The 13223-nt window shown below is 40.8% G+C and overlaps 1 protein-coding gene across 1 annotated transcript in view; it reads right to left on the minus strand.

Moving 5' to 3' along the window:
- Window positions 1-1015: 1015 nt before the first annotated feature.
- Window positions 1016-13223, minus strand: part of LOC106611505 (glycine receptor subunit alpha-4) — a 133056-nt gene continuing 120848 nt past the window's right edge. Inside the window, exon 9 of the mRNA XM_014211771.3 lies at window positions 1016-10987. Coding sequence (XP_014067246.1) covers window positions 10700-10987 — 288 coding nt within the window. The 3' untranslated portion in view covers window positions 1016-10699. The remainder of the gene's footprint in view (window positions 10988-13223) is intronic.

The following is a 13223-nucleotide window of genomic DNA, read 5'->3' on the forward strand; positions in this document are numbered from 1 at the left end:
TACAGTAAATGATAGCAATCTTCATTTTGGAGCTGGAATGTTTCCTGTTGCAGTTTCACCCCCTTGGATTCTGATCTGGTGAATTTATTTCCAGTGATGCACAATAACCAATATTTTTTACATTTGCCTATTACCCTCAGATTTCCTTTTGAGAAATATACTTAAGCTGTCCGAGACGAATATACAGGGCTTAAACGAATGTGTCAACCCACTATATTCATTCTCATGTCCAGAAACCCTTCAACTCTTTGAGCCGATGTGCCTCGCTTTCCCCCATTTGCAAGGTTTCTTTACATTCTTTACATCTAGACCAAGGGGATTTGAGCTCTCGTCCATAACTTGTCACAATGAGTAAGGACAGTGTTTTTTAATGGAGTTTTGGACAATCTTGGATTAATTCTGCAGTGGGCATGTGGAAATGTATATGTCATTTCAGAACCATAAGCTCCATCAGAGGGGAAACTAACCCTTCAAAATCAGATTGTATGGAGATTGTATGGCGCTATCCCCAAAGTAGATTGGTTTGCGTACTGGTTTTCAAAATGTCCAGCAGTTGACAGAGTTGGTGCTAATGGGTCTGTCCACATGCATCGATTAACAAATGTGTTCATCAAGGGTCCACAGCCTCCCACTCAGGGGGTAACCTTCCATTAATATAGGCATCTAAAGGCACAAATCACAGACAGCCTTCTCCCACCAGTGGTAGCACAGCATCCAGAGGTGTTGATTAGGAATGCCTCACCTAAGACAAAGGACAGTAAGCTGAAGCTGCAGGTCTAAATTGATTTTCATTAACGGTGAAACATCGAATCCTTTTCAAACTCATTAGTTGATAAAAACACCTTCTGATTACCTATTTAAAAAACGAATTCATCCTCCCATGTCAGCGATGCCCAAATTCTTTTTCCATTTCTCCAAGCCTCCATAGCCACACTAGGGACTGAAAAATGAATGGTAGCTTTTATACGTTAAGGATTCTGTCAGTGATGTTTCTTTGAAAAAAGTTGATGTGAGCTGTTCACAAAATTTGTTTTATTTGCAAGGAGGAAAAGTTGTACAATTTAACGAAATAGTGGCATCACTTTTCTATTTTGCACTTGCTAATGGACCGATTAGACCGATGAGTTTCAGAAGAAAGGTCTTTGTTTCCAGGCATTTTTAGCCTGTAATCAAACCCACAAATGCTGATGCTCCAGATACTCAACTAGTCTAAAGAAGGCCAGTTTTATTGCTTCTTTAATCAGGACAACAGTTTTCAGCTGTGCTAACATAATTGTAGAAGGGTTTTCTAATGACCAATTAGCCTTTAAAATTATCAACTTGGATTAGCTAACACAACATGCAATTGGAACACAGGAGTGATGCTTGCTGATAATGGGCCTCTGTACACCTATGTAGATATTCCACAAAAAATCTGCCGTTTCCAGCTACAATAGTCATTTACAACATAAACAATGTCTACACTGTATTCCTGATCAATTTAATGTTATTTGAAGGACAAAAAATGTACAAAAAAAGACAAAAAATGTACTTTTCTTTCAAAAACAAGGACATTTCTCAATGATGCCAAACTTTTGAACCGTAGAGTATATATATATAGTTGAAGTCGGAAGTTTACATACACCTTAGCCAAATACATTTAAACTAAAAGTTTTTCACAATTTCCAACATTTAATCCGAGGAAAAATTCCCTGTTTTAGGTCAATTAGGATCACCACTTCATTTTAAGAATGTGAAATGTCAGAACAATAGTAGAGAGAATGATTTATTTCAGCTTTTATTTCTTTCATCACATTCCCAGTGGGTCAGAAGTTTACATACACTCAACTAGTATTTGGTAGCATTGCCTTTAAAATGTTTAACTTAGGTCAAACATTTTGAGTAGCCTTCCACAAGCTTCCCACAAAAAGTTGGGTGAATTTTGGCCAATTCCTCCAGACAGTGCTGTTGTAACTGAGTCAGGTTTGTAGGCCTCCGTGCTCACACACACTTTTTCAGTTCTGTCCACAAATGTTGTATAGGATTGAGGTCAGGGCTTTGTGACTTTTTTAAAACCTTTAAAAAAACCTTTTTTAAAACCAGTTAAGAACAAATTGTTATTTTCATGTTGCTTCAATATATCCACATAATTCCCCCCCTCATGATGCCATTTATTTTGTGAAGTGCACCAGTCCCTCCTGCAGCAAAGCACCCCCACAATATGATGCTGCCACCCCCGTGTTTCACGGTTGGGATGGTGTTCTTCGGGCTTAAAATCCTCCCCCCTTTTCCTCCAAACATAACGATAGTCATTAGGGAAAAACACACTTATATTTTTGTATCATCAGACCACAGGACATTTCTCCAAAAAGTACGATCTTTGTCCCCATGTTCAGTTGCAAACCGTAGTCTAGATTTTTTATGGCGGTTTTGGAGCACTGGCTTCTTCCTTGCTGAGCGGCCTTTCAGGTTATGTCGATATATGGGCTCGTTTTACTGTGGATATAGATAATTTTCTACCTGTTTCCTCCAGCGTCTTAACAAGGTCCTTTGCTGTTGTTCTGGGATTGATTTGCACTTTTCCCACCAGAACGCGTCTCCTTCCTGAGCAGTATGACGGCTGCGTGGTCCGATGGTGTTTATACTTGCGTACTATTGTTTGTACAGATGAACGTGGTACCTTCAGGGATTTGGAAATTGCTCCCAAGTGTGAACCAGACTTGTGGAGGTCTACAATTTGTTTTCTGTGGTCTTGGCTGATTTCTTCCCATGATGTCAAGCGAAGAGGCACTGACGTTGAAGGTAGGCCTTGAAATACATCCACAGGTACATCTCCAATTGACTCACATTATGTCAATTGGCCTATCAGAAGCTTCTAAAGCCATGACATAATTTTCTGGAATTTTCCAAGCTGTTTAAAGGCACAGTCAACTTAGTGTATGTAAACTTCTGATGCACTGGAATTGTGATACAGTGAATTATAAGTGAAATAATCTGTCTGTAAACAATTGTTGGAAAAATTACTTGTGTCATGCACAAAGTAGATGTCCTCACTGACTTGCCAAAACTATAGTTTGTTAACAAGAAGTTTGTGGAGTGGTTGAAAAAAAGAGTTTTAAGACCCGTGGACACACCTACACATTCAAGTGATTTCAAAAAAAAAAAAAATTACATTTTAGCCATTTAGCAGACGCTCTTATCCAGAGCGACTTACAGTAGTGAGTGCATACATTTTATACTTTTTTCCCCTCTGTCCTTGCAAATATCTACATTGTAGAATAATAGTGAAGATGTCAAAACTGTGAAATAACACATTTGGAATCATGTTGTAACCAAGCAACAGATTTTAGATTCTTCAAAGTAGCCACCCTTTGCCTTGATGACAGCTTTGCACACTTTTGGTATTCTGTTAACCAGCTTTCCCTGGAATGATTTTCCAACAGTCTTGAAGGTGTTCCCACATATGCTGAGCACTTGTTAGCTGCTTTTCCTTCGCTCTGCGGTCCAACTCATCCCAAATCATCTCAATTTTGTTGAGGTCGGGTGATTGTGGAGGCCAGGTCATCTAATGCAGCACTCCATCACTCTCCATCTTGGTTAAATAGCCCTTACACAGACTCGAAGTGTGTTGGGTCATTGTCCTGTTGAAAAACAAATGATAGTCCCACTAAGCGCAAACTAGATGTGATGGCGTATCGCTGCAGAATGCTGCGTTAGTTATGCAGGTTAAGTGTGCCTTGAATTCTAAATAAATCACAGACAGTGGCACCAGCAATGCACCCCCACACCATCACACCTCCTCATTGCTTCACGGTGAGACCCACACATGTGGAGATCACCCTTTCACCTATTCTGCGTCTCACAAAGACACAACGGTTTGAACCAATAATCTCAAATTTGGAATCATCAAACCAAAGGACACATTTCCACTGGTCTAATGTCAATTACGCGCTCCAGCAGGTATATCTCTCTGGTCACCCCTAAAGCCAACTCCTCCTTTGGTCGTCTCTCCTTCCAGTTCTCTGCTGCCAATGACTGGAACGAACTACAAAAATCTCTGAAACTGGAAACACTTATCTCCCTCACTAGCTTTAAGCACCAGCTGTCAGAGCAGCTCACAGATCACTGCACCTGTACATAGCCCATCTATAATTTAGCCCAAACTACTACCTCTTCCCCTACTGTATTTATTTATTTTATTTATTTTGCTCCTTTGCACCATATTATTTATATTTTATCTCTGAACTTTCTTCAAACTACAAATCTACCATTCCAGTGTTTTTCTTGCTATACTTTATTTACTTTGCCACCATGGCATTTTTTTGCCTTTACCTCCCTTATCTCACATCATTTGCTCACATTGTATATAGTCTTATTTTAATTTTTTTCTACTGCATCATTGATTGTATGTTGTTTTACTCCATGTGTAACTCTGTGTTTTTGTATGTTGTCGAACTGCTTTGCTTTATCTTGGCCAGGTCGCAATTGTAAATGAGAACTTGTTCTCAACTTGCCTACCTGGTTAAATAAAGGTGAAATAAAATAAATAAATAAAAAATTGCTCTTGTTTCTTGGCCCAAGCAAATCTCTTCTTCTTATTATGTCCTTTAGTAGTGGTTTCTTTTCAGCCATTCAACCATGAAAGCCTGATTCACACAGTCTCCTTTGAACAGTTGATTGTGAGATGTGTCTGTTAGTTGAACTCTGTGAAGCATTTATTTGGGCTTTAATCTAAGCTGCAGTTAATTGCCGATTTCTGAGGTTGGTAACTCTAAAGAACTTCTCCTCTGCCGCGTACGTTCCTTTCCTGTGCCGGTCCTCATGAAAGCCAGTTTCATCATAGAGCTTGATGGTTTTTGCGACTGCACTTGAATAAACTTTCAAACTTCTTGAAATGTTCCGTAATGACTAACCTTCGTGTCTTAAAGTAATGACGGATTGTCGTTTCTCTTTGCTTTTTTTTAGTTGTTCTTGCCATAATAAAAGACTTGTTCTTTTAACAAATTGGGCTATCTTCTGTATTCCCCCACAACCTTGTCACAACACAACTGATTGGCTCAAACGCATTCAGAAGGAAGGAAATTACACAAATTAACTTTTAACAAGGCACACTTGTTAATTGAAATGCATTCCAGGTGACTAACTCATGAAGCTGGTTGAGAAATGCCAAGAGTGTGCATAGCTGTCATCAAGGCAAAGGGTGATTACTTTGAAGAATCTCAAATATAAAATATATTTTGTTTTATTTAACACTTTTTGGTTACTACAAGATTCCATATGTGTTATTTCATAGTTTTAATGTAGAAAATAGTAAAATAAAGAAAAACCCTTGAATGAGTAGGTTTGTCCAAACTTTTGACTGGTACTGTATGTATATATAAACACACATATACAGTGCTTTCGGAAAGCATTTGGACCGCTTGACTTTTTCCACATTTTGTTACGTTACAGCCTTCTAAAATTGATTTAAATAATAGTTTTTACCCATCACTCTACAAACAATACCCCATAATGACGAAGTGAAAACTGGTTTTTAGAATTGTTCGTAAATTTATTGATAATGAAAAACAGAAATACCTTATTTACATACAGTGTGGCTCCTTATTTACATCCCGTGTGGCTCAGTTGGTAGAGCATGGTGTTTGCAACGCCAGGGTTGTGGGTTCGATTCCCACGGGGGACCAGTACGAAAAGAAAAAATAGATGAAATTTATGCATTCACTACTGTAAGTCGCTCTGGATAAAAGCGTCTGCTAAATGACTAAAATGTAATGTAAATGTAAACAAGTATTTGATTCACTGCCGATTTTGCAGGTTTTCCTACTTACAAGGCATGTAGAGGTCTATAATTTGTATCATAGGTACACTTCAACTGTGAGAGACGGAATCTAAAACAAAAATCCAGAAAATCACATTGTATGATTTTTAAGTAATTCATTTGCATTTTATTGCATGACATAAGTATTTGATCACCTACCAACCAGTAAGAATTCCGGCTCTCACAGACCTGTTACTTTTTCTTTAAGAAGCCCTCCTGTTCTCCACTCATTACCTGTATTAACTGCACCTGTTTGAACTCGTTACCTGTATAAAAGACACCTGTCCACACACTCAATCAAACAGACTCTAACCTCTCCACAATGGCCAATACCAGAGAGCTGTGTAAGGACATCAGGGATAAAAATGTAGACCTGCACAAGGCTGGGATGGGCTACAGGACAATAGGCAAGCAGCTTGGTGAGAAGGCAACAACTGTTGGCGCAATTATTAGAAAATGGAAGAAGTTCAAGATGACGGTCAATCACCCTCGGTCTGGGGCTCCATGCAAGATCTCACCTCGTGGGGCATCAATGATCATGAGGAAGGTGAGGGATCAGCCCAGAACTACACGGCAGGACCTGGTCAATGACCTGAAGAGAGCTGGGACCACAGTCTCAAAGAAAACCATTAGTAACACACTACGCCGTCATGGATTAAAATCATGCAGCACACGCAAGGACCCCCTGCTCAAGCCAGCGCATGTCCAGGCCCGTCTTAAGTTTGTAATGGCCATCTGGATGATCCAGAGGAGGAATGGGAGAAGGTCATGTGGTCTGATGAGACAAAAATAGAGCTTTTTGGTCTAAACTCCACTCGCTGTGTTTGGAGGAAGAAGAAGGATGAGTACAACCCCAAGAACACCATCCCAACCATGAAGCATGGAGGTGGAAACAGCATTCTTTGGGGATGCTTTTCTGCAAAGGGGACAGGACGACTGCACCGTATTGAGGGGAGGATAGATGGGGCCATGTATCGCGAGATCTTAGCCAACAACCTCCTTCCCTCAGTAAGAGCATTGAAGATGGGTCGTGGCTGGGTCTTCCAGCATGACAACGACCCGAAACACACAGCCAGGGCAACTAAGGAGTGGCTCCGTAAGAAACATCTCAAGGTCCTGGAGTGGCCTAGTCAGTCTCCAGATCTGAACCCAATAGAAAATCTTTGGAGGGAGCTGAAAGTCTGTATTGCCCAGCGACAGCCCCGAAACCTGAAGGATCTGGAGAAGGTATGTATGGAGGAGTGGGCCAAAATCCCTGCTGCAGTGTGTGCAAACCTGGTCAAGAACTACAGGAAATGTATGATCTCTGTAATTGCAAACAAAGGTTTCTGTACCAAATATTAAGTTCTGCTTTTCTGATGTATAAAATACTTATGCCATGCAATAAAATGCAAATTATTTACTTAAAAATTATACAATGTGATTTTCGGGATTTTTGTTTTAGATTCCATCTCTCACAGTTGAAGTGTACCTATGATAAAAATTACAGACCTTGTAAGTAGGAAAACCTGCAAAATCGGCAATGAATCAAATACTTGTTCTCCCCACTGTAACTATTCAGACCCTTTGCTACGAGACTCGAAATTTAGCTCAGCTGCATCCTGTTTCCAACGGTGGTAAAATCATTTGTTTAGACATGATTTGGAAAGGCACACTCCCTTCTATATAAGGTCCCACAGTTGACAGTGCATGTCAGAGCAAAAACCAAGCCATGAGGTCGAAGGAATTGTCCGTAGAGCTCCGAGACAGGATTGTGTCGAGGCACAGATCTGAAGACGGGTACCAAAACATTTCTGCAGTATTAATGGTTCCCAAGAACACAGTGGCCTCCATCATTCTTAAATGGAAGAAGTTTGGAACCACCAAGACTCTTCATAGAGTTGGCCTTCCGGCGCAAACTGAGCAATCAGGTGAGAAGGGCCTTGGTCAGGGAGGTGACCAAGAACCCAATGGTCATTCTGACAGCTCCAGAGTTCCTCTGTGGAGATGGGAGAACCTTCCAGAAGGACAACCATCGGGTAGTCGCCAGACGGAAGCCACTCCTGAGTAAACGGCACATGACAGAGGCATACAGACAGGCGTGTGCCTTTACAAATCATGTCCAATCAATTTACATCTAGACGTTCCGCTAGCGGAACACCTGCTCCAATATCCAATGATGGGCGTGGCGTGAAATACAAACTCCTCGAAAATCCGAAAACTTCAATTTTTCAAACATATGACTATTTTACAGCATTTTAAAGACAAGACTCTCCTTTATCTAACCACACTGTCCGATTTCAAAAAGGCTTTACAACGAAAGCAAAACATTAGATGATGTCAGGAGAGTACCCAGCCAGAAATAATCAGACACCCATTTTTCAAGCTAGCATATAATGTCACAAAAAAACAAAACCACAGCTAAATGCAGCACTAACCTTTGATGATCTTCATCAGATGACACTCCAAGGACATTATGTTATACAATACATGCATGTTTTGTTCAATCAAGTTCATATTTATATCAAAAACCAGCTTTTTACATTAGCATGTGACGTTCAGAACTAGCATTCCCACCGAACACTTCCGGTGAATTTACTAAATTACTCACGATAAACGTTCACAAAAAACATAACAATTATTTAAAGAATTATAGATACAGAACTCCTTTATGCAATCGCAGTGTCCGATTTTAAAATAGCTTTTCGGTGAAAGCACATTTTGCAATATTCTGAGTAGATAGCTCACCATCACGGGCTAGGTATTTTGACACCTACCAAGTTTGGTACTCACCAAACTCAGATTTACTATAAGAAAAATTGGATTACCTTTGCTGTTCTTCGTCAGAATGCACTCCCAGGACTTCTACTTCAACAACAAATGTTGGTTTGGTTCCAAATAATCCATAGTTATATCCAAATAGCGGCGTTTTGTTCGTGACAAAAAATTCAAAATATTCCATTACCGTACTTCGAAGCATGTCAAACGCTGTTTAAAATCATAGCGATAATATTCCGACCGGGAGTCGTTGTTATCGTTCAAAGACTGATAATCTAAAATGGACTCTTCACGTGCATGCGCGCGCCCGTCTCATTGTTCTCAGATCGACCACTTACCAAATGCGCTACTGTTTTTCAGCCATGGGCTGCAAAGTCATCATTCAATGTTCTGGCGCCTTCTGAGAGCCTATGGGAGCGTTAGAAAATGTCACGTTACAACAGAGATCCTTTGTTTTGGATAGAGATGACAAAGAAGGCCAAGAAATGGTCAGACAGGGTACTTCCTGTACAGAATCTTCTCAGGTTTTGGCCTGCCATTTGAGGTCTGTTATACTCACAGACACCATTCAAACAGTTTTAGAAACTTTGGAGTGTTTTCTATCCAAAGCTACTAATTATATGCATATTCTAGTTTCTGGGCAGGAGTAATAACCAGATTAAATCGGGTACGTTTTTTATCCGGCCGTGAAAATACTGCCCCCTATCCATAACAAGTTAATTTACCACAGATGGACTCCAATTAAGTTGTAGAATCAGCGGAAACAGGATGCAGTTGTGCTCAAGATTCTCTGGTCTGATGAAACCAAGATTGAACTCTTTGGCCTGAATGCCAAGCGTCACATCTGGAGGAAACCTTGCGCCATCCCTACAGTGAAGCATGGTGGTGGCAGCATCATGCTGTGAGGATGTTTTTCAGCGACAAGGACTGTGAGACTAGTCAGGATTGAGGCAAAGATGAACTGAGCAAAGTACAGACAGATCCTTGATGAAAACCAGAGCGCTCAGGACCTCAAACTGGGCAAAGGTTCCCACTCCAACAGGACAACAACACTAAGCACACAGCCAAGACAATGCAGGAGTGGCTTCGGGACACGTTTCTGAATGTCCTTGTGTGGCCCAGCCAGAGCCTGGACTTGAACCCGATCTAACATCTCTGGAGAGACCTGAAAACAGTTGTGCAGCGACACTCCCCATCTAACCTGACGGAGCTTGAGAGGATCTACAGAGAAGAATGGGAGTAACTCCCCAAAAACAGGTGTGCCAAGCTTGTAGCGTCATACCAAGAAGACTCGAGGCTGTAAATGCTGCCATAGGTGCTTCAACAAAGTACTAAGTAAAGGGTCTGAATACTTATGTAAATGTATTTTTTCCGTTTATTTGATTTTTATTTAAAAAAATGTTTTTCTAAAAATGTTTTTTTTCTTTGTCATTATATGGTATTGTGTGTAGATTGATTGGGGAAAAAAACCTATTAAATACATTTTAGAATAAGGCTGTAACGTAACAAAATGTGGAACAAGTCAAGGGGTCTGAATGCTTTCCGAATGCACTGTATATAATCTATTGTCATATGTAGTTAAAACAACATATCATCACCTCATTTAAATCCAGAAATATCAAAGACCCCAATCCCTCCCTCACACCCCATTTGTTTGGCATTGTAAAGTTGTAAAAAAGCCTCTGTTTTTACATTCATTCAAAGATGCGTTGATTGATAAAATTCAAGTCAGTAGTATCCTTCCAGCCATGACTAATATTCCCTTGTGTTATCTGCCTTTAGCCATAGTTCAGAGGTCAGGCAGAAGTTCAAAGACTAGCATTATTATGTTTCTGTTGTAATCCAGTCAAAACAAGATGACTAAGATAAAAGAGAATGCAATAACAAACAGCACTCTAACACCAGTTTAAATTCACATCTTCACTTTCTTTCATCTTCACTTTCTCTCTCTCTCTCTCTCTCTCTCGCTCTCTGAAATCCTGAAGACGCACCTAAGCACAGAGTTTTTAGCATAAATGGCAACTGTTGCGAAGCATATGCCTCAAACACTTTTAATGTAGGCAGTTTTGGTTGAAAGAAGAAGAAAAAAAACGGAAAAGTAGCATGTAACAATTAGAGGTCATGGGGAGTAGAGCAGAGAGCGTATTACAAATTTGTGTGGATGTCCTCATGTCGCAGCACTTTGTAGGTAATCCAGTAGAAAATGTTGAAGAAGAGGAAGCTCAGAGGGAAGACTGCACGGGATATCGTGTCGATGCGCTTGGCCCGGTCCACAAAGCGCTTGCGGACCGCCTCGCCATCGTACACGGTGGACACCGGCGGGGCGAAGATTGTGGTCCCTTCCACCGCCGTTCCGTCCTTGGTCTGCAGGCAGTGACCCAGTCCGTAGCCGCGGAAGTAAAACCCACGGCTGTCTCTCACCAGTTCCTCTTCCTGGGGAATGAAGCAAAAAGAGAACACAGATTGGCTTCTCACTGTCAACTGGCATTAACTCATATTTCTTCCCAGTGGGTAATTCTCAGATGCAGGCGTTTGGGGTGTAACGTAGCAAAAGGGCAACAGGGTGAGGGCATTACTTACTCAACTTAAAGGAAAAACACCATGCATGTCTGGACTTAAAGTGCAACTGCCCCTAAAAACAACTTCTCATTTAGAAAACAGCCTATGTGGCATCGATATGAGTCATAACCATGTATTCTACTGTCAAAGTTTACTACAAAGTGTAATTTTGGTCATAAAGTCAGTCTTGTCCAAAACTGAGTTTTGTGAGAAATCACAACCTAAGTGAAGTTTTTTTTTTTTCAATCCTGCCCACAGGCCAACAGCTTGGCAGCTGCATGCGATCCAATCGTAATGCCCGTGGTCAATTTGCATTGACTTTGGATATCCCTGTGGGGCTTGTTAGGGACCGTAGTTAAATTACACAATGTAATTTGTAAAAAAAAAGATATATTATAGCAGATGCTCTTATCCAGAGCGACTTACAGTTAGTGCATTTATCTTAAGATAGCTATGTGAGTCAACCACATATTACAGTCATAGTAAGAAGAGTTTTGACTGGGCTGAGCGGGAGCTGACCTCCCGTAGGGGTAGGATGGCCAACAGACCAGAGGTGGCAGACGCAAGCACCTGGGCAAGCATCATGGTCTTGTCGTGGATGCGAGCTTCGACTGGAAGTCAGTGGAGTGTGCGGAGGAGCGGGGTGGTATGAGAGAACTTGGGAAGGTTGAACACCAGATTGGCTGCTGCGTTCTGGATAAATTCCAGGGTTTGATGGCACAAGCAGGGAGCCCAGCCAACAGAGAGCTGCAGTAGTCCAGACGGGAGATGACAAATGCCTGGATTAGGAGGTGTGCCGCTTCTTGTGTGAGGAAACGTTGTACTCTACGGATATTATAGATCATGAACCTGAGTTGTCCACCGTGATGGAGAGGTCTTGAAGTGGGCAGGCCTTACCTGGAAGGAAGAGCAGCTTTGTCTTGTTGAGGGTTAAGCTACATGGAACAATATGTTAAAACCTCTTCAGCGTCTGATCCCGTTAGCGGGATCAAAATCCAGCGAAAAATCATATCGCCAATTAGCATTAAAAAAAAATAATAATTTAAAAAAAATAATAATAATATATATATTTTTTTTTTATAGATACACCTCTCCTGAATCGACCCACGTCGTCCGATTTCAAAAAGGTTTTACAGGAAAAGCAAATCATTAGATTATATTAGATGAGTCCATCGTAAAAAGCAGCTTCATAGCCATTTTCCGACCAACCACTTGCATCACATATAATCAAAAAACAGCTAAATGCAGCACTAACCTTTTACAAACTTCATCAGATGGCACCCCTAGGACATCATGTTATACAATGCATGCATTCTTTTGTTCAATAAAGGTCATATTTATATATAAAAACAGCATTTTACATCTCTGTCTGACGTTGACTACATAATTTCCCCTCAAAAGCGTCCCGGTAAACAATGCTACATTTCCCTAAATTACTATTCTATAACAATTTTTTAAATGTATATTGTCAATCTAACATTTATAGATGAATATCTCTTGAGAACACCCGTCATACCAGATTTTAAATTAACTTTACTGGGTAATCACACTTTGCGATAAAAGGAGATGCGATACTCAGAAAATTAGCTAATATACAGAGCTCGGCGCCATCTTGGAAAGAATCTCATGTCACATCTTATCTTCTATAATATTGTCAATAATCGCCTACCTTTAGTTGTCTTCATCAGAAAGCATCCCAGGTCCACAACAGATGTATTTTCGGTCAAAAAGTCCATACTTCACGTTCCATTAGCCTGATGTTGGTAGCGCGTCCTATGGCTCTCTCCAAGCGCAGCTCTGAAGTTCATAATAAATGCAATGCTCGCGCATGTAGGTTCGTTCAAACATGTCAAACGTTGTATAAAATAAATCTTCAGGGCCTCTAACACCAAGAGAGCCAATAAGATTCGAGGGGGATGATGTCATGGCCTTTAAAACCGTATCCAAAGGTGGGGGCAGACATGGCCGCCGGCGTCATAATGGTGATGGCCCATCCCCTGTGACCAATTTCAAACTCGTGTCATTCACTGAGTTTTGACTCTATAAGGCTCAAACCACTGTGAAAGGACTGGCGACATCTAGTGGAAGCAATAGGAAGTGCTCAGTGAAC

Source organism: Salmo salar, chromosome 09 (assembly GCF_965601325.2).
Source record: "Salmo salar chromosome 09, fSalSal1, whole genome shotgun sequence".
NCBI classification, from domain to species: Eukaryota; Metazoa; Chordata; class Actinopteri; order Salmoniformes; family Salmonidae; genus Salmo; species Salmo salar.